This window comes from Brachyhypopomus gauderio, unplaced genomic scaffold, assembly GCF_052324685.1.
Source record: "Brachyhypopomus gauderio isolate BG-103 unplaced genomic scaffold, BGAUD_0.2 sc50, whole genome shotgun sequence".
Lineage (NCBI taxonomy): Eukaryota > Metazoa > Chordata > Actinopteri > Gymnotiformes > Hypopomidae > Brachyhypopomus > Brachyhypopomus gauderio.
In genome coordinates, this window is record NW_027506875.1 from 2,494,883 (window position 1) to 2,520,619 (window position 25,737).

The 25,737-nt window shown below is 42.1% G+C and overlaps 1 protein-coding gene and 1 long non-coding RNA gene across 17 annotated transcripts in view; both read right to left on the reverse strand.

Moving 5' to 3' along the window:
- Positions 1-205: 205 nt before the first annotated feature.
- Positions 206-25,737, reverse strand: part of LOC143487752 (NACHT, LRR and PYD domains-containing protein 3-like) — a 37,833-nt gene continuing 12,301 nt past the window's right edge. For 3 of the 15 annotated variants that reach the window (XM_076986878.1, XM_076986879.1, XM_076986889.1), the window contains 17 exons: positions 24,817-24,909; positions 22,742-22,858; positions 21,977-22,069; positions 20,717-20,833; positions 17,853-17,914; positions 11,384-13,160; positions 10,574-10,750; positions 8,975-9,151; positions 8,374-8,550; positions 6,791-6,964; positions 4,422-4,598; positions 3,878-4,054; positions 3,311-3,487; positions 2,584-2,760; positions 983-1,156; positions 719-779; positions 206-549 (listed from right to left, as the gene is read on the reverse strand). In XM_076986878.1, the coding sequence (XP_076842993.1) occupies positions 511-549; positions 719-779; positions 983-1,156; positions 2,584-2,760; positions 3,311-3,487; positions 3,878-4,054; positions 4,422-4,598; positions 6,791-6,964; positions 8,374-8,550; positions 8,975-9,151; positions 10,574-10,750; positions 11,384-13,160; positions 17,853-17,914; positions 20,717-20,833; positions 21,977-22,069; positions 22,742-22,858; positions 24,817-24,909 (3,946 nt within the window). In that variant the 3' untranslated portion in view covers positions 206-510. Of the gene's footprint in view, positions 550-718; positions 780-982; positions 1,157-2,583; positions 2,962-3,310; positions 3,488-3,877; positions 4,055-4,421; positions 4,599-6,790; positions 6,965-8,373; positions 8,551-8,974; positions 9,152-10,573; positions 10,751-11,383; positions 13,161-17,852; positions 17,915-20,716; positions 20,834-21,976; positions 22,070-22,741; positions 22,859-24,816; positions 24,910-25,737 lie in introns of those variants that run through there. The other 12 variants (XM_076986880.1, XM_076986883.1, XM_076986882.1 and 9 more) reach the window with 12 other exon arrangements.
- Positions 13,167-17,846, reverse strand: LOC143487757 (uncharacterized). 2 transcript variants are annotated; one of them, XR_013124356.1, is made up of 4 exons: positions 16,534-17,846; positions 15,268-16,502; positions 14,792-15,200; positions 13,167-13,356 (listed from the first exon to the last, which is right to left on the reverse strand). It is a non-coding gene; the product is annotated as an uncharacterized LOC143487757 (long non-coding RNA). The 2 variants fall into 2 exon arrangements; XR_013124355.1 differs by having other exon boundaries at positions 15,268-17,846.

The following is a 25,737-nucleotide window of genomic DNA, read 5'->3' on the forward strand; positions in this document are numbered from 1 at the left end:
GGGCTGCATGTGTATGGAACCTGGCCTGATGATGTAACCCAGCAAGTTTACCTTGGTGAGGTGAAACTCGCACTTCTCAAGCTTGCAATAGAGCTAGGGTTATTGAAGTCAGTTGGATCTAAACCAGTTTTTTTGATGATCAGGGTGATTTCTGCAATTTTGAATTTAGAGGGTAATTTAGAGACTTATGGTCTACACAGGGGAATACATGTTTCATTCATATATATTTATTACCTTCAGACTACATTTTATTATAGATTTGAGTAAAATATGCAACATGATCTTCATATACACACACACACAATTATTGTGATAATAATAATAATTATTATTATTGTGATAATAATTCCACTTATTCCACCTCCACAGCTCCATAACATCACAGTGTCGATGTTTATGAACTTGGAGAACATAAAACAAAAGTATAAAAACATCCATATGGCAACAGTTTTAGGACAAGTGCGTGTGTGTGTGGTCGTCCTCTTCTCTGTATATGAGTCTCAGATCAGTTCAGATCAACTTCAGCATCTCCACTGAAGTGGTCAGATACTGTAAGACAGAGAATAGGACAGAATCAGACATCACACTATACACACAAACTCAATCAGTGTAAACACTCACTGTAGTGTCTCTAGTCTACAGTGTGGATCCTGTGTGTGTGTGTGTGTGTGTGTGTGTGTGTGTGTGTGTATAAAGAGTCAGTAAGTCAGTAACTCACTCTAGTATCTCCAGTGTACAGTGTGGATCCTCCAGTAGAGCAGAATGAGTCTTCTAAGATTCTAAGATCGTTCGTTATCAGAAACTGTGTGTGTTTGACACAGAGAGATAGAGGATACTGAATGTGCGCGCGTGTGTGTGTGAAAGAGAGAGAGGATATTGACTGTGTGTGTGTGTGTGTGTGTGTGTATATTTGTGCTTGTGTGTGAATGTGTGTGTGTGTGTGTGTGTGTGTGTATAAAGAGTCAGTAAGTCAGTAACTCACTCTAGTATCTCCAGTGTACAGTGTGGATCCTTCAGTAGAGCAGAGAGCTGCTTCACTCCTGAGTCTCCTGGTTTATTGTCGTTCAGATTCAGCTTCAGGTGTGATGAGGGGTTTTTCTTCAGAGCTGAACACAGAGCAGCACAACCTTCCTCTGTAATACTGCACTCAGACAGACTGTAGAGAGAAGGAGAAAAACTTCTCACATTTACACATCAACACACACGTGAACACAAACACAGACACTGTGTATTCAGGACAGACATGCAGTGGTGTGTGTGTGTGTGTTTGTAGAGAGAGAACAAGCTAGAAAGTGTGTATGTAAATATAATTAATAGTGTCTCAGAGGAATAACGGGGATTGAATTTAAAATTCTTCTGTTAACCTATAAGGTGTTAAATGGTCTTGCCCCACAATATCTGAGTGAACTCATTGCTTACTACAACCCATCTCGCCTTTTGCACTTCCAAAATGCTGGATTTCTCCTTGTTCCAAAAATTTGTAAGACTACAGCCGGAGGCAGAGCTTTCTCTTTTAAAGTCCCTCAATTATGGAATAGCCTTCCAGCTCCAATCCGAGATTCTGACACAGTTCCAATCTTTAAATCTAGACTTAAGACTCACCTGTTTAATCAAGCCTTCAGCTAACATTCCCCTTGTAAGGTGTAGGGGCTTGGGGGCCCCCAGACGTTGAGATTTCTGGTGATCTGAGATGTTGATGCCGTCATCCAGCTGTGTCTTGGCATCACTCTATTTGTGACTATGACTTGACTGGAAAGCAATGTCTCAGTGAGCCCTCATGCCTGTGGTCACCTCTGAACCCCTCCCTTTAGTTATGCTGCTATAGATTAGTCTGCCGGAGCCACATGCTCATCACTGGCACGTGAGCTATGTACATTTAAATTAATGGTGGTTTAAATTGATGTCCACACACTCAGTCTGTATTGTCTATCTTTTTGCATGCTTCTACCCAAGACGATTGCATGCAAGCACCTACAAGCACATGGGAGATGGTCTGGCTTGCCGGTGGATGTACTGATGCTGGGGTTGGATGTGCCATTTCCACAAGTGGTCGTGTTGAGGCTAGCTCCTACCTGAGGCTCACCATCTACACTGAAGGGACTGTGACTACTTGGCCAGGGAACAAGGTCCGTAACTCTTTAACTATCTGTAGAACCACCCTGCGACCACGGACTTGTGCTAACGGGCCGCCCAATGGAGGATGGGTTCCCTTTTGAGTCTTGGTCCTCCCAAGGTTTCTTCCTATTCCCCACCATCATAGGGAGTTTTTCCTCACCACTGTCGCCTCTGGCTTGCTCATTAGGGATCTGGATTCATACGATTGTAAAGCTGCTTTGAGACAACATGTGTTGTGAAAAGCGCTATATAAATAAATATGACTGTGACTTTGACATTGACTGTGTGTGTGTGTGTGTGTGTGTGTGTGTGTAAGAGAGAGGGAGAGAGAGAGAGGATATTGACTATGTGTATGGGTGTGTGTGTGTGTGTGTGTGTGTGTGTATGGCTGTGCGTCTGTGAGTGTGGGTGTGTGCGCGTATGTGTGAGTGTGTGCGTGTATAAAGAGTCAGTAAGTCAGTAACTCACCCTAGTTTCTCCAGTGTACAGTGTGGATCCTCCAGTAGAGCAGAGAGCTGCTTCACTACTGAGTCTCCTGGTTTATTCTTGTTCAGATTCAGCTCTCTCAGGTGTGATGAGGGGTTTGACCTCAGAGCTGAACACAGAGCAGCACAGCCTTCCTCTCTAATACTGCAGCTAGACAGACTGTAGAGAGAAGGAGAAAAACTCCTCACACTTACACATCAACACACACGTGAACACAAATATCTCTAACACACACACGCACGCACACATATACACACACACACACACACAGATCTGAGCGGGAAACCGCGTGTGGAACCTTCACACTACAGCGGCCATCATGCGTGTGCACTGCGGTTTCTCCAAGTGTCCAAAATGAGTCTGGAGCAGCAAAATCAGGATAAAATCATGTAGAAATGAATATTCATATTTAACACACATCACCTAAACACGTCTTCTTCATAAACACACAGAACCTATACGACCCATATATGAATTTAGACCTGAACCCTAGGGTTAGGGTTAGACAGACTGAGTGAGGATATTGACTGTGTGTGTGTGTGAGAGAGAGAGAGAGAGAGAGAGAGAGAGAGAGAGAGAGAGAGAGAGAGAGAGAGAGAGAGAGAGAGAGAGAGAGAGAACATTGTATGTGTATGTGAATGTGTGTGTATAATGTGTGTGTGTGTGTGTGTGCGTGCGTGTATAAAGAGTCAGTAAGTCAGTAACTCACTCTAGTTTCTCCAGTGTACAGTGTGGATCCTCCAGTACAGCAGAGAGCTGCTTCACTCCTGAGTCTCCTGGTTCATTGTAGTTCAGTTTCAGCTCTCTCAGGTGTGATGAGGGGTTTGACCTCAGAGCTGAACACAGAGCAGCACAGCCTTCCTCTCTAATCCAGCAGTAAGACAGACTGTAGAGAGAAGGAGAAAAACTCCTCACACTTACACATCAACACACACATGAACACAGACACTGTGTGTATTCAGGACAGACATGCAGTGGTGTGTGTGTGTGTTTGTAGAGAGAGAACAAGCAAGAAAGTGCGTATGTAAACATTATTAATACTGAGATAGTGTGTGTCTCAGAGGAATAACAGGGATATTGACTGCGTGTGTGTGTGTGTGTGTCTGTGTGTGTGTGTGTGAGTGAGAGAGAGAGAGAGAGAGAGAGAGAGAGGGAGAGGGGATATTGACTGTGTATGGGCGAGTGTGTGTGTTTGTATATGTGTGTGTGTGCGTCTGTGAGTGTGTGTGTATGTACACGTGTGTGTGTATAAAGAGTAATTAATTCAGTAACTCACTCTAGTTTCTCCAGTGTACAGTGTGGATCCTCCAGTAGAGCAGAGAGCTGCTTCACTCCTGAGTCTCCTAGTTTATTGTAGTTCAGATTCAGCTCTCTCAGGTGTGATGAGGGGTTTGACCTCAGAGCTGAACACAGAGCAGCACAGCCTTCCTCTCTAATACTGCACATAGACAGACTGTAGAGAGAAGGAGAAAAACTCCTCACACTTACACATCAACACAAATATCTCTACCACACACAGATCTGAGCAGGAAAACCGAGCGTGGAACCTTCACACTACAGCGGTCATCATGCGTGTGCACTGCTGTTTCTCCAAGTGTCCAAAATGAGTCTGGAGCACCAAAATCAGGATAAAATCATGTAGAAATGAACATTCATATTTAACACACATCACCTAAACACGTCTTATTCATAAACACACAGAACCTATAAGACCCATATATGAATTTTGCCCTGAACCCTAGTGTTAGGGTTAGACAGACAGAGAGAGTGAGAATATTGACTGTGTGCATGTATAAAGAGTCAGTAAGTCAGTAACTCACTCTAGTTTCTCCAGTGTACAGTGTGGATCCTCCAGTAGAGCAGAGAGCTGCTTCACTCCTGAGTCTCCTGGTATATTGTGGGTCAGATTCAGCTCTCTCAGGTGTGATGAGGGGTTTGACCTCAGAGCTGAACACAGAGCAGCACAGCCTTCCTCTCTAATACTGCAGTTATACAGACTGTAGAGAGAAGGAGAAAAACTCCTCACACTTACACATCAACACAAATATCTCTACCACACACAGATCTGAGCAGGAAAACCGCGCGTGGAACCTTCACACTACAGTGGTCATCATGCAACTGCTGTTTCTCCATGTGTCTAAAATGAGTCTGGAGCACCAAAATCAGGATAAAATCATGTAGAAATGAATATTCATATATTGGCCCAATATTTAATTAAATCTCACCGTTCATCATCGTGCAGTTAATAGCGTTTCAGACTTTCACAATTAATGTATTCTTTGCAAAGAAATAGCTACAAGTTGACCTATTGAGCTTGTTTTAACTTAACCAATAAAATTGATTGATTAATAGGTAGCACATATAAATAACTTGGATTAATGCTAGCAATTGTTCTTGTGTGATGAACATGGCAGCTCTCCAAAGATTATTGGCTTTGAATAGAAGACATCATTTAGGAAGATGATGTAATCCACAAAACCATGTTGCCTGAATGCAGAATTTTGCCCTTAGCCCCACGATGCAGTTACTGACAGCCCTCTGATTTTATGCCACAGGTGGGTTTCTGCAGACTGTTGGTGATGCCCACGGACTAAGCAAAGCTGCCGTATCTAAATGTGTTCATGCTGCTACTAAATCATTGCTTCACCATGCAGCAATATAAAATTTCCAAGGACTAGGGATGCATTACATAAAACCAAAATTGGTTTTCATGCAATTGTAAACATTTGGAGTTGTTGGTTCAGTGGACGTCACTCTGATCCCCACACACACTCCCAGCCTCTTGAGCCCAATCTACATCTGCCGTAAATGCTTCTCTGCTTTGAATATACAAGTAATATGTAACCACCAAGGCCTCTTTACGGACATTGTGGCCAAGTGGTCTGGGAGTACTCATGACTCCTTCATCTGGGCCAATTCTGGAGTGTGTCAGATGGCTAGGGACGGTGCATTTGATGGTGGACATGTACTAGCTGACAGTGGGTATCCTCTCTGAAGCTATATACTCTTGTATCAAATCCCCTGGTGTCCCTTCAGTAGCTGTGGGGCCCAGTACCCACAGTACCTTCTCTTCCTCAACAGTAAGAGAACTTGTGGACATTTGACCTCCACCAGTCTTAGCCCTTTTCCTTTCTGAGTTCTGTTCCCTTATTTTTGACTTGACTACAGAAGTCACGCCACATGCCTGATCTCTTAATTCCACTACATGCACTGATATTCTTGGTAATATTGTCCCTTTTTTATTTGTTGTCACGTAGGGCTACGCCCCCCTCTCCAAGCTGTTGCTCCGGTTTCCCTGTTCCTCGTGTCTGTGTTGTTCCCTGCTCGTTGATCGCACCTTGTTGTCTGTCTCCATGGTTTCCCCTCGTCTGCCACGCCCATGTCGTCATTGTCTTCACCTGTGTCTTGTTCAGTTCCATGTATTTATAGTCCCTGTGTTTCTCTAGTCGGTTGTCGATTATTTTGTGGATTTTTGTTCTTTGTGATCGCTGCCATTTGTGAGTTCACTTTTTTGTGTTATCTGTCATCCGTGTGTTTTGTGTGTCCGATCTTAGTTAGCCTGCCTTGTTGTTTTCGTTTCCCCGTTAGTATGCCTGTTTACATTTCGTGTTCGGACTGCCTGCCTGATATGACCCGCACCTGTGACTACGACTCTGCTTATGGAATTCCCTTTAATAAATCTCGCTCTCCTCAGCTTTTGTGTCAGCTTTTTGAGTTCTTCTCAATTTTTTTTCTTAGTTTTTATGATTGTTGTTTTTCCAATGATACTTTTGTGTCGTAATAATGAAAAAAAATTATGTAAATCGGTGGTTCGGTTTTCGATTAGTGGAGCTTTTCCAGTGCAGATGCATAGGCAGAGATCTAAAGAACGACTTAGAATTTGTTCGTAAATTTGGAGATTACGAAGGCTTTTGAGAAACACTCGTAAATTTGGCGTTCTTAAAGTTACATCGATCTTATAGTTGTTCGTAAATTTCTAAGATGGTTCGTTATCAGAAACGAACTGTGTGTTTGACACAGAGAGATAGAGGATACTGAATGTGTGCGCGTGTGTGTGTGAAAGAGAGAGAGGATATTGACTGTGTGTGTGTGTGTGTGTGTGTGTGTATATTTGTGCTTGTGTGTGAATGTGTGTGTGTGTGTGTGTGTGTGTGTGTGTGTATAAAGAGTCAGTAAGTCAGTAACTCACTCTAGTATCTCCAGTGTACAGTGTGGATCCTTCAGTAGAGCAGAGAGCTGCTTCACTCCCGAGTCTCCTGGTTTATTGTGGTTCAGATTCAGCTTCAGGTGTGATGAGGGGTTTTTCTTCAGAGCTGAACACAGAGCAGCACAGCCTTCCTCTCTAATACTGCAGCTAGACAGACTGTAGAGAGAAGGAGAAAAACTTCTCACATTTACACATCAACACACACGTGAACACAAACACAGACACTGTGTATTCAGGACAGACATGCAGTGGTGTGTGTGTGTGTGTTTGTAGAGAGAGAACAAGCTAGAAAGTGTGTATGTAAATATAATTAATACAGTGTCTCAGAGGAATAACGGGGATTGAATTTAAAATTCTTCTGTTAACTTATAAGGTGTTAAATGGTCTTGCCCCACAATATCTGAGTGAACTCATTGCTTACTACAACCCATCTCGCCTTTTGCACTCCCAAAATGCTGGATTTCTCCTTGTTCCAAAAATTAGTAAAACTACAGCCGGAGTCAGAGCTTTCTCTTTTAAAGCCCCTCAATTATGGAATAGCCTTCCAGCTCCAATCCGAGATTCTGACACAGTTCCAATCTTTAAATCTAGACTTAAGACTCACCTATTTAATCAAGCCTTCAGCTAACATTCCCCTTGTAAGGTGTAGGGGCTTGGGGGCCCCCAGACGTTGAGATTTCTGGTGATCTGAGATGTTGATGCTGTCATCCAGCTGTGTCATGGCATCACTCTATTTGTGACAATGACTTGACTGGAAAGCAATGTCTCAGTGAGCCCTCATGACTGTGGTCACCTCTGAACCCCTCCCTTTAGTTATGCTGCTATAGATTAGCCTGCAGGAGCCACATGCTCATCACTGGCACGTGAGCTACGTACATTTAAATCAATGGTGGTTTAAATTGATGTCCACACACTCAGTCTGTATTGTCTATCTTTTTGCATGCTTCTACGCAAGACGATTGCATGTAAGCACCTACAAGCACCTGGGAGATGGTCTGGCTTGCCGGTGGATGTACTGATGATGGGGTTGGATGTGCCATTTCCACAAGTGGTCATGTTGATGCTAGCTCCTACCTGAGGCTCACCATCTACACTGAAGGGACTGTGACTCCTTGGCCGGGGAACAAGGTCCGTAACTCTTTAACTATCTGTAGAACCACCCTGCGACCACGGACTTGTGCTAACGGGCCGCCCAATGGAGGATGGGTTCCATTTTGAGTCTTGGTCCTCCCGAGGTTTCTTCCTATTCCCCACCATCATAGAGAGTTTTTCCTCGCCACTGTCGCCTTTGGCTTGCTCATTAGGGTTCTGGACCCATAAGATTGTAAAGCTGCTTTGAGACAACATGTGTTGTGAAAAGCGCTATATAAATAAATATGACTGTGACTTTGACATTGACTGTATGTGTGTGTGTGTGTGTGTGTGTAAGAGAGAGGGAGAGAGAGAGAGGATATTGACTATGTGTATGGGTGTGTGTGTGTATGGGTGTGCGTCTGTGAGTGTGGGTGTGTGCGCGTATGTGTGAGTGTGTGCGTGTATAAAGAGTCAGTAAGTCAGTAACTCACCCTAGTTTCTCCAGTGTACAGTGTGGATCCTCCAGTAGAGCAGAGAGCTGCTTCACTACTGAGTCTCCTGGTTTATTCTTGTTCAGATTCAGCTCTCTCAGGTGTGATGAGGGGTTTGACCTCAGAGCTGAACACAGAGCAGCACAGCCTTCCTCTCTAATACTGCAGCTAGACAGACTGTAGAGAGAAGGAGAAAAACTCCTCACACTTACACATCAACACACACGTGAACACAAATATCTCTACCACACACACGCACGCACACATATACACACACACACACACACAGATCTGAGCGGGAAACCGCGTGTGGAACCTTCACACTACAGCGGTCATCATGCGTGTGCACTGCGGTTTCTCCAAGTGTCTAAAATGAGTCTGGAGCAGCAAAATCAGGATAAAATCATGTAGAAATGAATATTCATATTTAACACACATCACCTAAACACGTCTTCTTCATAAACACACAGAACCTATACGACCCATATATGAATTTAGACCTGAACCCTAGGGTTAGGGTTAGACAGACTGAGTGAGGATATTGACTGTGTGTGTGTGTGTGTGTGTGTATATATAAAGAGTCAGTAAGTCAGTAACCCACTCTAGTTTCTCCAGTGTACAGTGTGGATCCTTCAGTAGAGCAGAGAGCTGCTTCACTCCTGAGTCTCCTGGTTTATTCTTGTTCAGATTCAGCTCTCTCAGGTGTGATGAGGGGTTTGACCTCAGAGCTGAACACAGAGCAGCACAGCCTTCCTCTCTAATACTGCAGCTAGACAGACTGTAGAGAGAAGGAGAAAAACTTCTCACATTTACACATCAACACACACGTGAACACAAACACAGACACTGTGTATTCAGGACAGACATGCAGTGGTGTGTGTGTGTGTGTTTGTAGAGAGAGAACAAGCTAGAAAGTGTGTATGTAAATATAATTAATACAGTGTCTCAGAGGAATAACAGGGATTGAATTTAAAATTCTTCTGTTAACCTATAAGGTGTTAAATGGTCTTGCCCCACAATATCTGAGTGAACTCATTGCTTACTACAACCCATCTCGCCCTTTGCGCTCCCAAAATGCTGGATTTCTCTTTGTTCCAAAAATTTGTAAGACTACAGCCGGAGTCAGAGCTTTCTCCTTTAAAGCCCCTCAATTATGGAATAGCCTTCCAGCTCCAATCCGAGATTCTGACACAGTTCCAATCTTTAAATCTAGACTTTAGACTCACCTGTTTAATCAAGCCTTCAGCTAATATTCCCCTTGTAAGGTGTAGGGGCTTGGGGGCCCCCAGACGTTGAGATTTCTGGTGATCTGAGATGTTGATGCTGTCATCCAGCTGTGTCTTGGCATCACTCTATTTGTGACTATGACTTGACTGGAAAGCAATGTCTCAGTGAGCCCTCATGACTGTGGTCACCTCTGAACCCCTCCCTTTAGTTATGCTGCTATAGATTAGCTTGCTAGAGCGACATGCTCATCACTGACACATGAGCTATGTACATTTGAATCAATGGTGGTTTAAATTGATGTCCACACACTCAGTCTGTATTGTCTATCTTTTTGCATGCTTCTACCCAAGACGATTGCATGCAAGCACCTACAAGCACCTGGGAGATGGTCTGGCTTGCCGGTGGATGTACTGATGATGGGGTTGGATGTGCCATTTCCACAAGTGGTCATGTTGATGCTAGCTCCTACCTGAGGCTCACGATCTACACTGAAGGGACTGTGACTACTTTGGCTGGGGAACAAGGTCCGTAACTCTTTAACTATCTGTAGAATCACCCTGCGACCACGGACTTGTGCTAACGGGCCGCCCAATGGGGGATGGGTTCCCTTTTGAGTCTTGGTCCTCCCAAGGTTTCTTCCTATTCCCCACCATCATAGGGAGTTTTTCCTTGCCACTGTCGCCTTTGGCTTGCTCATTAGGTATCTGGACCCATAAGATTGTAAAGCTGCTTTGAGACAACATGTGTTGTGAAAAGCGCTATATAAATAAATATGACTGTGACTTTGACATTGACTGTATGTGTGTGTGTGTGTGTGTGTAAGAGAGAGGGAGAGAGAGAGAGGATATTGACTATGTGTATGGGTGTGTGTGTGTGTGTGTGTGTATGTATGTGTGTGCGTCTGTGAGTGTGGGTGTGTGCGCGTATGTGTGAGTGTGTGCGTGTATAAAGAGTCAGTAAGTCAGTAACTCACCCTAGTTTCTCCAGTGTACAGTGTGGATCCTCCAGTAGAGCAGAGAGCTGCTTCACTCCTGAGTCTCCTGGTTTATTGTTGTTCAGATTCAGCTCTCTCAGGTGTGATGAGGGGTTTGACCTCAGAGCTGAACACAGAGCAGCACAGCCTTCCTTTGTAATACTGCAGTTAGACAGACTGTAGAGAGAAGGAGAAAAACTCCTCACACTTACACATCAACACACACAGACACTGTGTGTATTCAGGAGAGACATGCAGTGTGTGTATGTGTGTAACGATGGTGAACCCAAGGGTAGAGAAGGATCTATAAGCAGGTGCATAAGACTTTGATTTTAATATAGAAAAACAGTGAACAGTGGTCCCAAAGGGGGACAACCCCCTAGGGAAGGCAGGCAGTAGCACAAGAGGACGAGGCAAAAGGGAGAATCAAATAACCAGGCAGTGAATAGTCAAAAAACCAGAAAAGACTTTAGAAGGGCAGGCAGAGGTACAAAAGAGCAGGAGGGTATCAAAAGGCCAGAGCAGGGATCAAAACCCAGAATCACAGTCAGTTAGCAAAACAAGAATAAAGCTTGGCAGAGACACTCAGAGAGGCAATACTTCGCACTCGTGGCTTGTGAACAAAGTCCTTAAGTAGGGTGTGGTGAACAGTAAATTAGAGACAGGTGTGCAGGTCAATATTCTGGCGATGGCGCCCTCTGGCGGTCACAGGTGTGATTGAGTGTGTGTGTGTGTGTGTGTGTGTGTGTGTGTGTGTGTGTGTGTGTGTGTGTGTGTGTGATTCTATGATGCTTTTGTGAAAATACTCACTCAGCTTTTCTGGATGCTGTGACCACTGGCAGCAGTCTCAGTAAACATTTCTCTGATGGTTTATATTTACTCAGTTTAAACTCTTCCAGCTCCTCTTCTGAGTTTAGCAACACAAACACCAGAGCTGACCACTGCGCAGAAGTGTGTCTGACTCCACGGAGACGACAGTCACCTCCTATGTTCAGGTATTTTTGGACTTCCTGTACTAGAGAATGATCATTCAGTTCATTCAGACAGTGGAACAGATTGATGGATTTCTCTGGAGAGGGATTCTCCCTGATCTTCTTCTTGATGTACTTGACTGTTTCTTTGCTGTGAGAGCTGCTTCCTGTCTGTGTCAGTAGACCTCGTAAGAGAGTCTGATTGAACTCCAGTGAGAGACCCAGAAGGAAGCGGAGGAAAAGGTCCAGGTGTCCATTCTCACTCTGTAAGGCCTTGTCCACTGCTTTCTTAAGGAAGTCAGATATTGTTGATCTTTTAATGTCATGTTGGTCTGCAGTGGTTTGATGTTCCAGCACATTTGTGTTGTTGGAGATGAAGGAGAGAAATGCATATAAAGCAGCCAGAAACTCCTGAACACTCAGATGTACAAAGCTGAACACCTTCCCCAGGTGCAGTCCAGACTCCTCTCTGAAGATCTGGGTACACACTCCTGAGTACACTAACACTTCTTTGACATCAATGCCACACTCTCTCAGGTCTTCCTCATAGAAGATCAGGTTGCCCTTTTCCAGCTGTTGGAAGGCCAGTTTTCCCAGTGCTAGATCAATATTTCTAGTCTGGTGAGGATCAGTGTCAGTTTTTCTATGGTACTTTCTGTCCTTGTGTTTGATGTTAAAGATCAGGAAGTGCGTGAACATCTGAGTCAGAGTCTTGGGGATCTCTCCACTCTCTGCTTCACCCAACATGCTCTCTAGAACAGTGGCTGCAATCCAACAGAAGACTGGAATGTGGCACATGATGTAGAGGCTTCTTGATGACTTCATGTGTGAGATGATTTTATTGGCCAAGATCTGATCACTGATTCTCTTCCTGAAGTACTCCTCTTTCTGAGGGTCACTGAACCCTCTTACCTCTGTTACTAGGTCAACACACTCAGGAGGGATCTGATTGGCTGCTGCTGGTCGAGAGGTTATCCAGAGGAGAGCAGAAGGAAGCAGATTCCCCTTGATGAGGTTTGTCAGCAGCACATCCACTGAGGTCGACTCTGTTATGTCTGATAAGCTCTTATTGTTCTGGAAATCTAGAGGAAGTCGATATTCATCCAGACCATCAAAGATAAAAATGACTTTATAAGCATCACAGTCTGTTAACTGTAATTGTTTTGTTTCTGGGAAAAAGTGATGAAGCAGATCCATCAGACTGAACTTTTTCTCCTTCTTTATCAAATTCAGCTCCCTAAAAGGAAGTGGAAATATGAAGCAGACGTCCTGATTGGCTCTTCCTTCAGCCCAGTCCAGAATGAACTTCTGCACAGAGACTGTTTTCCCAATTCCAGCAACTCCTTTAGTCAGCACTGTTCTGATGGGTTTGTCTTTAAAGAGGTCATTACATTTGATGGGTGTCTCCTGTGTTGCTGGTCTCCTGGATGCTGTCTCAATCTGTCTCACCTCATGTTCATTATTGACGTCTCCACTCCCTCCCTCTGTGATGTAGAGCTCTGTGAAGATCTCATTCAGAAGTATTGAGCTTCCATGATCTGAGATTCCTTCATTAATTTTTTTACATTTCTCCAGTAGTTTGTGTTTGAGATTTTGCTGATATATAGAGACCATCTCTAAAACAACAGAAACACATGATGTTACTGTATTTGGGTATTACCTCTAAATTCGGCCCACCTTTAAAACACCTTTATTGAAGTAAACCCAAATTAAATACTCCACCGTCAACTAAAGGAAGAGAAACTTATTACAGTTACTAACTCAGGTACATATACAGGGTGTAACACCCCCTCAACTAAAGGAAGAGTGAACCTATTACAGTTACTACATGGGTTAAAGCAAGAAATTTTCATTTGACTGAAAATATTTTCTTGGCAAAAGACAATGCCAGCAATTACTGAAAATGTGGTGTAGTTGGGACACGGCCTCTTTTGCCTAATTCTACACAATAAACACATTTATAAAGTATATTTATCTAAACAGCCTGTGTAAGGAGAGAAGAGAGAATGAACACCTGAGCAATAAATGTACATAAATGTGTATTTAATGGGAGTTATCTGGGGGTCCTCTTCCAGAAAATTATTTAAAGATCAAGTCAAATTTAGTGAATCCTGGTTTAAAAGGTATGAAGCTCTCTTGTTTTTATCAGATTCACCATCGCAAAAACATAAGCCGTAAGATTACCTGCTTTAAGTAGGTATGTTACAAAAAAATTAACACCACTGGATAGAGCTTTTAAATACAAACAGAACAACACCATCCATGTTAAGCCTGGTTTAAGCCTTTATACTTGACGCAGCACGAGTGGCGTGAGCAGCGCGAGGGTCCGCACGCCGAAAATGACGTAATCGCGGTGGCTCCACCCGTGCGCGAGAGCCTCGCAGTCGGAGGAGGGTCGTGCACCTCTCGAATTTTGTAACTTCGCGCGCACAGCGCTTCAGCACAGTGAACCAAGTCATGTTTGCCGGGTTCATACACCTTTATAAGGTGGAATTAAAGCACTTGTACGTCACTTTCAAGGTCCATTTCAACGCGTTCTCAACGTTAAATTTAATTAAGTTAAATATTTATACATATACTCGAAATGATTCGAAATAATTCTCTTTTTATCACATTATTTAATGGTGGTTTATTTTCAAAACGCCCAATCTTAACGACTTCACGTTCTCTCATGTTTCATCCTGGAATTACAAGAGGCTCGTATTTGTTAGTGTAATAACTGTTCAGTCAAGACAGATATTTGTTGTGAAACGAAGTAGTTACATTTTCAAGCATTTTAAAGTACTTTAGCCTAAATTCCAGCACTAATGCAACATTACAATTGGTCAGGTAAATGTTAATTCCCCTGTTTTTGAGGGGACTACACTGCAAAAAGAATGTGACGCAGCAAGTAGTCTCCGCCGTTCGCGCAGGTGTACAGAGTCGCGCGCTACGGTCACGCCAGGCAGGAGGGGGGTAAAAACTTTTCTACGTAACATCCGCAAATCTGAAGGCGGAATGAACCGCAAGTCAATCAAATGACACCGCCGTCATCTATCCAGCGCTGATGAGCGCCAGTTAGAATCATATTTCGGCCACAAAACAGATAGCACGTGCGTGTGTTGTTTATTATGATTTGACGGATTTTTTCCCCCAAAAAAATCAAATGACGGAAATCCGTCGTAGTGACGGAGAACTTTAACCCATGAGTTACTAACTCATGTCCATATACAGGGTGTAACACCCCTCAACTAAAGGAAGAGTGAACCTATTACAGTTACTAACTCTGTGACGGTGGGTGCGAGGCGAAGGACGAGACACAAACCCTTCTATGGCGACAGACGTCACTTTTAATTATAACGATTATTGCGCAATTTAGCGCACATAGAACACGCAAAGACAGAGACGTGTAACGTTTAGACAACGACGAGCACAGGACACTGCGCGAGCGCACATTAAATAGACAGACCACATCAGCCCCATGTGATTACGAGACGATTCACAGGTGAGACACATTATTCACACAACAAAGCTATCACCACGGAGTTCCGAAAACGCAGACAGAGCACGTGGACAACGTTGACACACGCCCAAAAGGGAGGGGCCGGGGTCCTCAACGTGACAAACTCATGTACATATACAGGGTGTAACACCCCTCAACTAAAGGAAGAGTGAACCTATCACAGTTACTAACTCATGTCCATATACAGGGTGTAACACCCCTCAACTAAAGGAAGAGTGAACCTATTACAGTTACTAACTCATAATAATAATAATAATAATAATAATTTTATTTATGAGCGCCTTTCAGGATACTCAAGGACTTTACATGGTGTACATAACTTAAGACATGGTACATGTTAAATAAATTAAATCCCTAGAATACATTACAATTAAAATAAAATTAAGAATTCATATAAGCAATCTCAAAAAGATACGTTTTTAAGTGTTTCTTAAAAACATTAATTGATTGGCAAGTGCGGAGATACAACGGGATAGAGTTCCATAATTTTGCACCATGAACACTGAAAGCTCTTTGACCGTACATGCACAGTTTAGTGGAAGGAACTGAGAGCAGATGAGCATCAGCAGACCGGCGAGAGCGAGAAGGACAGTATCTGGACAGCAGACCAGAGAGAGTGAGAAGGACAGTATCTGGACAGCAGACCAGAGAGAGTGAGAAGGACAGTATCTGGACAGCAGACCAGAGAGAGCGAGAAGGACAGTATCTGGACAGACTAGAGAGAGCGAGAAGGACAGTATCTGGACAGCAGACCAGAGAGAGCGAAAAGGACAGTATCTGGACAGCAGACTAGAGAGAGCGAGAAGGACAGTATCTGGACAGACTAGAGAGAGCGAGAAGGACAGTATCTGGACAGCAGACCAGAGAGAGCGAGAAGGACAGTATCTGGACAGCAGACTAGAGAGAGCGAGAAGGACAGTATCTGGACAGACTAGAGAGAGCGAGAAGGACAGTATCTGGACAGCAGACTAGAGAGAGCGAGAAGGACAGTATCTGGACAGACTAGAGAGAGCGAGAAGGACAGTATCTGGACAGACTAGAGAGAGCGAGAAGGACAGTATCTGGACAGACCAGAGAGAGCGAGAAGGACAGTATCTGGACAGACCAGAGAGAGCGAGAAGGACAGTATCTGGACAGACCAGAGAGAGCGAGAAGGACAGTATCTGGACAGACTAGAGAGAGCGAGAAGGACAGTATCTGGACAGACTAGAGAGAGCGAGAAGGACAGTATCTGGACAGCAGACTAGAGAGAGTGAGAGGGACAGTATCTGGACAGCAGACTAGAGAGAGTGAGAGGGACAGTATCTGGACAGACTAGAGAGAGCGAGAAGGACAGTATCTGGACAGCAGACTAGAGAGAGCGAGAAGGACAGTATCTGGACAGCAGACTAGAGAGAGCGAGAAGGACAGTATCTGGACAGACTAGAGAGAGTGAGAGGGACAGTATATGGACAGACTAGAGAGAGTGAGAGGGACAGTATATGGACAGACTAGAGAGAGCGAGAAGGACAGTATCTGGACAGACTAGAGAGAGAGAGAAGGACAGTATCTGGACAGCAGACTAGAGAGAGTGAGAGGGACAGTATCTGGACAGCAGACTAGAGAGAGTGAGAGGGACAGTATCTGGACAGACTAGAGAGAGTGAGAGGGACAGTATATGGACAGACTAGAGAGAGCGAGAAGGACAGTATCTGGACAGACCAGAGAGAGAGAGAAGGACAGTATCTGGACAGCAGACTAGAGAGAGTGAGAGGGACAGTATCTGGACAGCAGACTAGAGAGAGTGAGAGGGACAGTATCTGGACAGCAGACTAGAGAGGTACTCAGGTGCTAAACCATTCAAACATTTAAAAACCAAGACGAGAGTTTTGTATTGAATGCGATATTGAACTGGGAGCCAATGCAATTCTTTCAGCTTTGGGGTTATGTGCTCCCATGACCTAGTGTGTGTGAGAACTCTTGCTGCTGAATTCTGCACGTACTGTAACTTCATGTACATATACAGGGTGTAACACCCCCTCAACTAAAGGAAGAGTGAACCTATTACAGTTACTAACTCATGTCCATATACAGGGTGTAAGACCCCTCAACTAAAGGAAGAGTGAACCTATTACAGTTACTAACTCATGTCCATATACAGGGTGTAACACCCCCTCAACTAAAGGAAGAGTGAACATATTACAGTTACTAACTCATGTCCATATACAGGGTGTAACACCCCCTCAACTAAAGGAAGAGTGAACCTATTACAGTTACTAACTCATGTTCATATACAGGGTGTAACACCCCTCAACTAAAGGAAGAGGAACCTATTACAGTTACTAACTCATGTCCATATACAGGGTGTAACACCCACTCAACTAAATGAAGAGTGAACCTATTACAGTTACTAACTCATGTCCATATACAGGGTGTAACACCCCCTCAACTAAAGGAAGAGTGAACCTATCACAGTTACTAACTCATGTCCATATACAGGGTGTAACACCTCAACTAAAGGAAGAGTGAACCTATCACAGTTACTAACTCATGACCATATACAGGGTGTAACACCCCTCAACTAAAGGAAGACCCATATGACAAAACAAACCTTAACCCATTGGTCGGTAGTGTGTTAGTGAGGTCTGTCCGGTTCATGACCCAGATCTTTTAATGGCCTGTAGTGTGTTAGTGAGATCTGTCTGGTTCATGACCAAGATCTCTTACTGGTCTGTAGTGTGTTAGTGAGATCTGTCTGGTTCATGACTTAGATCTCTTACTGGTCTGTAGTGTAAGGTCTGTCTGGTTCATGACCCAGATCACTTACTGGTCTGTACTGGTCTGAACCTTTGTTTTCTGTAGATGTCCATAACATTCCCTTTTAGTTCACTGTGGACAAACAAAACACTGTGTTTAAGGGGGAGATATAGCAGATATTGTACAGTACAGGCTGGATTAACTGATTTAATGTCCTAATCCAGTGTTCCTCACTGCCAGTGCTGGACACTTGCATCACTGTACAGTTTAGTGTTTTACTGCTCCAACACACCTGATGCAGCTCATGAAGTACGTCATGATGAGCTGAGTGAGTTTGATCAGGTGGAACTGTGAGTGAGGAACACTGTCCTAAACCAGGAGACCATCTTCACCTCAACACTACAACCAGGAGACCATCATCACCTCAACACTACAACCAGGAGACCATCATCACCTCAACACTACAACCAGGAGACCATCATCACCTCAACACTACAACCAGGAGACCATACTCACCTCAACACTACAACCAGAACACCATCCTCACCTCAACACTACAACCAGGAGACCATCTTCACCTCAACACTACAACCAGTGATGTCTTAGTTACCTTGAGAAAGTAATCCGATTACTGATTACTCCTTTTAAAAGTAACTTAGTTACATTACTGATTACTTGATTTTAAAAGTAACTACGTTAGATTACAAGTTACTTTAGTAGTTACATTCAGCAGCAAAATAATTTTTTACAATACTCACTTTATTGGAAGTGCATTTTTAACAGTTACAATGTATTGAAGCAGGTTTGGTAACCGAGGCAGAAACTGCTTAATCCAAAAATCTTGAGGAGGCTCCGCCCCCCCAGTGTCACTTAAAGGGCTAAGACTCCTTGAGTGGCCAAGTGTCTGTCCGTTAGGGAATTCGCCATGAGGAGTAGTAGTCGCTACAGTATCTCCTGACATTACGTTTGTGTAGCTGCGCGGTATTATTTGTATTTGTATTATTTTGTATTATTATTGTATTTATTTGGTAACGTAATACAAGCAAACTGTTCAGTCAGACAGCTATTTGTTGTGAAACGAAATACCATTACAGCATGTTTAAGTAAGCTACGTTAGTCAAAATTCCAGCACTTTTCAAACGTGGAACACAAAGCAACATTAAAATTCTTCAGGTAAATGTTCCTTCTCCTGTTTTTGAGGGGTATTTCTTTATACTACCACATATTGCTTCGGTAGGACACTGCAAAAGTGACTTGTAAAACGCGCTCGCGCTCTAACAGGGTCACGCGCAGCGTACGGAGTCGAGCGCTACGGTCAGACGCAAAAGTAGAACTGAGCCAAGAAGAAAGCAAAAGTATATATTTTTACTAGGGAAAATTTAAAAAGTAACGCACAGTTACTTGGATAAGTAACTTTAATCTGATTACTGGACTGGAAATAGTAGCGCGTTATATTACTCGTTACCGAAAAAAGTGGTAAGATTAGAGTTACTGACATCACTGACTACAACCAGGAGACCATCCTCACCTGAACACTACAACCAATAGAACACACATATTCCTACATCATCATTACCTGAACACAGTAGAACACTCACATTCCTACATTATCATTACCTGAACTCAGAACAACACTCACATTCCTACATTATCATTACCTGAACTCAGAACAACACTCACATCGCTACATCATCATTACCTGAACTCAGAACAACACTCAGATTCCTACACCATCATTACCTGAACTCAGTACAACACTCACATTCCTACATCATAACCTGAACTCAGTGAAACACTCACATTCCTACATCATCATTACCTGAACACAGTACAATACTCACATTCCTACATCATCATTACCTGATCTCAGTACAACACTCACATTCCTACATCATCATTACCTGAACTCAGAACAACACTCACATTCCTACATTATCATTACCTGAACTCAGAACAACACTCACATTCCTACATCATCATTACCTGAACAAGTGTTGTACGGTATACCGATACTAGAGTAGTATCGCGATACTTCATCATTAAAAACGGTACAATACCCAATTTGCTTAGTATCGGTGCTATAGGACTTAGTGTGTTTTTTTTTAAGAGCAGTATTTCCAAAGAGTGCCACACGGGGGCAGTGTGCGCGTACAGCAGTCCAGTGCTTGCCTCCTCTCTGCAGAATAAAGCCTGGTTTATACTTTCGGGAGTGACCGTAGCGCATGACTCCGCCCACCTCGCGCGAACGGTGGAAGCGTTTATACTTTCCGCGTGCAGTGTTCTCCGAAACAATATGTGGTAGTATAAAGAAACACCCCTCAAAAACAGGGGAAGGAACCTTTATAACGAATTTTAATGTTGCTTTGTATTTCAGGTTTGAAAAGTGCTGGAATTTAGGTTAAAGTACTTGAAAATGCTTGAAATTGTAACTACTTCGTTTCACAACAAATAGCTGTCTGACTGAACAGTTCTCCTTTATTACGTTAACAAATACGAGCCTCTTGTAATTCCAGGACGAAACATGAGAGAACGTGAAGACGTTAAGATTGGGCGTTTTGAAAAGAAACCACCATTAAATAATGTGACTAAAAGTGAATTATTTCCAGTCATTACGAGTATATGTATAAATATTTAACTAATTAAGTTTATCGTGCTGGGAAATATTGAACTGGACCTTGAAAGTGACGTACTCAGAACTCAGAACAACACTCACATCCCTACATTATCATTACCTGAACTCAGAACAAAACTCACATTGCTACATCATCATTACCTGAACTCAGAACAACACTCACATTCCTACATCATAACCTGAACTCAGTGAAACACTCACATTCCTACATCATCATTACCTGAACACAGTACAATACTCACATTCCTACATCATCATTACCTGAACTCAGTACAACACTCACATTCTTACATCATCATTACCTGAACACATTAGGATTCACTTCCGGTCTCAAACGTAATGGAGGTTCCATTGATTCATCACTTTTCATGGACACACAGCTAGGTTCAGGTGAGTTAGGTATTTTACGCTTCGTCACACTAAACAACACAATAAAATTTTTTTATTGTTAACACCAAAATGCAAAACATAATTTGTGTATAAATGGTGTAAATGTCAATTGAAAGTGTCTAATGTTACAATATTGTTTATGATTTGTTAAATTGTTAAAAAATTACACAAAGTTCCTGGAAGCCAGTACAACACTCACATTCCTACATAATTACCTGAACTCAGTACAACACACATATTCCTACATCATCATTACCTGAACACAGTAGAACACTGACATTCATACATCATCATTACCTGAACTCAGTACAACACTCACATTCCTACATTATCATTACCTGAACACAGTACAACACTCACATTCCTACATTATCATTACCTGAACTCAGAACAAAACTCACATTGCTACATCATCATTACCTGAACTAAGAACAACACTCACATTCCTACATCATCATTACCTGAACTCAGTACAACACTCACATTCCTACATCATAACCTGAACTCAGTGAAACACTCACATTCCTACATCATAACCTGAACTCAGTGAAACACTCACATTCCTACATCATCATTACCTGAACACAGTACAACACTCACATTCATACATCATCATTACCTAAACTCAGTACAACACTCACATTCCTACATCATCATTACCTGAACACAGTACAATACTCACATTCCTACATCATCATTTACCTGAACTCAGAACAACACCCACATTCCTACATTATCATTACCTGAACACAGTACAACACTCACATTCATACATCATCATTTACCTTAACTCAGAACAACACTCACATTCCTACATTATCATTACCTGAACACAGTACAACACTCACATTGCTACATCATCATTACCTGAACTAAGAACAACACTCACATTTCTACATCATCATTACCTGAACTAAGAACAACACTCACATTCCTACATCATCATTACCTGAACTCAGTACAACACTCACATTCCTACATCATAACCGGAACTCAGTGAAACACTCACATTCCTACATCATAACCTGAACTCAGTGAAACACTCACATTCCTACATCATCGTTACCTGAACTCAGTACAACACTCACATTCCTACATCATCATTACCTGAACACAGTACAACACTCACATTCCTACATCATCATTACCTGATCTCATTAGGATTCACTTACGGTCTCAAACGTAATGGAGGTTCCATTGATTCATCACTTTTCATGGACACACAGCTGGTTTCAGGTAAGTTAAGTCTTTTACGCTTCGTCACACTAAAAGACACAAAAAAAAACAATTTTGTTAACACCAAAATGCAAAACATAATTTGTGTATAAATGGTGGAAATGTCATTTGAAAGTGTCTAATGTTACAATATTGTTTATGATTTGTTAAATTGTTACAAAATTACACAAAGTTCCTGGAAGCCAGTACAACTCACATTCCTACATCATAATTACCTGAACTCAGTACAACACTCACATACCTACATCATAATTACCTGAACTCAGTACAACACACATATTCCTACATCATCATTACCTGAACACAGTAGAACACTCACATTCATACATCATTACCTGAACTCAGAACAACACACACATTGCTACATCATCATTACCTGAACTCAGAACAACACTCACATTCCTACATCATAACCTGAACTCAGTGAAACACTCACATTCCTACATCATCATTACCTGAACACAGTACAATACTCACATTCCTACATCATCATTACCTGCACTCAGTACAACACTCACATTCCTACAACATCATTACCTGAACACAGTACAACACTCACATTCCTACATTATCATTACCTGAACTCAGAACAACACTCACATCGCTACATCATCATTACCTGAACTCGGAACAACACTCACATTCCTACATCATCATTACCTGAACTCAGTACAACAATCACATTCTTACATCATCATTACCTGAACACATTAGGATTCACTTCCGGTCTCAAACGTAATGGAGGTTCCATTGATTCATCACTTTTCATGGACACACAGCTAGGTTCAGGTGAGTTAGGTATTTTACGCTTCGTCACACTAAACAACACGATAAAAAAATTTATTGTTAACAAGAAAATGCAAAACATAATTTGTGTATAAATGGTGGAAATGTAATTTGAAAGTGTCTAATGTTGCAATATTGTTCATGATTTGTTAAATTGTTACAAAATTACACAAAGTTCCTGGAAGCCAGTACAACACTCACATTCCTACATAATTACCTGAACTCAGTACAACACACATATTCCTACAACATCATTACCTGAACACAGTAGAACACTGACATTCATACATCATCATTACCTGAACTCAGTACAACACTCACATTCCTACATTATCATTACCTGAACACAGTACAACACTCACATTCCTACATTATCATTACCTGAACTCAGAACAAAACTCACATTGCTACATCATCATTACCTGAACTAAGAACAACACTCACATTCCTACATCATCATTACCTGAACTCAGTACAACACTCACATTCCTACATCATAACCTAAACTCAGTGAAACACTCACATTCCTACATCATAACCTGAACTCAGTGAAACACTCACATTCCTACATCATCATTACCTGATCTCAGTACAACACTCACATTCATACATCATCATTACCTGAACTCAGTACAACACTCATATTCCTACATCATCATTACCTGAACACAGTACAACATTCCCATTCCTACATCATCATTACCTGAACACAGTAGAACACTCACATTCATACATCATCATTACCTGAACTCAGTACAACACTCACATTCCTACATTATCATTACCTGAACTCAGAACAACACTCACATTCATACATCATCATTACCTGAACTCAGTACAACACTCACATTCCTACATCATAACCTGAACTCAGTGAAACACTCACATTCCTACATTATCATTACCTGAACTCAGTACAACACTCACATTCCTACATCATCATTACCTGAACTCAGAACAACACTCACATTGCTACATCATCATTACCTGAACTCAGAACAACACTCACATTCCTACATCATCATTACCTGAACTCAGTACAACACTCACATTCCAACATCATCATTACCTGAACTCAGAACAACACTCACATTGCTACATCATCATTACCTGAACTCAGAACAACACTCACATTCCTACATCATCATTACCTGAACTCAGTACAACACTCACATTCCTACATCATCATTACCTGAACACAGTACAACACTCACATTCATACATCATCATTCCCTGATCTCAGTACAACACTCACATTCCTACATCATCATTACCTGAACACAGTACAATACTCACATTCCTACATCATCATTACCTGATCTCAGTACAACACTCACATTCATACATCATCATTACCTGAACTCAGTACAACACTCACATTCATACATCATCATTACCTGAACACAGTACAACACTCACATTCCTACATCATCATTACCTGAACTCAGAACAACACTCACATTCATACATCATCATTACCTGAACTCAGTACAACACTCACATTCCTACATCATAACCTAAACTCAGTGAAACACTCACATTCCTACATCATAACCTGAACTCAGTGAAACACTCACATTCCTACATCATCATTACCTGAACACAGTACAACACTCACATTCATACATCATCATTACCTGATCTCAGTACAACACTCACATTCCTACATCATCATTACCTGAACACAGTACAATACTCACATTCATACATCATCATTTACCTTAACTCAGAACAACACTCACATTCCTACATTATCATTACTTGAACACAGTACAACACTCACATTGCTACATCATCATTACCTGAACTAAGAACAACACTCACATCTCTACATCATCATTACCTGAACTAAGAACAACACTCACATTCCTACATCATCATTACCTGAACTCAGTACAACACTCACATTCCTACATCATCATTACCTGAACTCAGTACAACACTCATATTCCTACATCATCATTACCTGAACACATTAGGATTCACTTACGGTCTCAAACGTAATGGAGGTTCCATTGATTCATCACTTTTCATGGACACACAGCTGGGTTCAGGTGAGTCAGGTCTTTTACGCTTCGTCACACTAAACGACACAATAAAAAAATGTATTGTTAACACCAAAATGCAAAACATAATTTGTGTATAAATGGTGGAAATGTCATTTGAAAGTGTCTAATGTTACAATATTGTTTATGATTTGTTAAATTGTTACAAAATTACACAACACTCACATTCCTACATCATAATTACCTGAACTCAGTACAACACACATATTCCTACATCATTTACATTTACATTACATTTTTGGCATTTGGCAGACGCCCGTATCCAGAGCGACTTACATTTTAATCTCATTTTTATACAAGTGAGCAATTGAGGGTTAAGGGCCTTGCTCAGGGGCACCTCAGTCATGGCCTCAGGTGTGGGGATCAAACCCACGACCCTCCGGTCACAAGACCAGTTCCCTAACCACCAGGCCATGACTGCCGTATCATCATTACCTGAACACAGTACAACACTCACATTCCTACATCATCATTACCTGAACTCAGAACAACACTCATATTCCTACATCATCATTACCTGAACACAGTAGAACACTCACATTCCTACATCATCATTACTTGAACTCAGAACAACACTCACATTCCTACATCATGATTACCTGAACACAGTAGAACACTCACATTCCTACATCATCATTACCTGATCTCAGTACAACACTCACATTCATACATCATCATTACCTGAACTCAGTACAACACTCACTCCTACATCATAATTACCTGAACACAGTAGAACACTCACATTCATACATCATCATTACCTGAACTCAGTACAACACTCACATTCATACATCATCATTACCTGAACTCAGTACAACACACATTCCTACATCATCATTACCTGA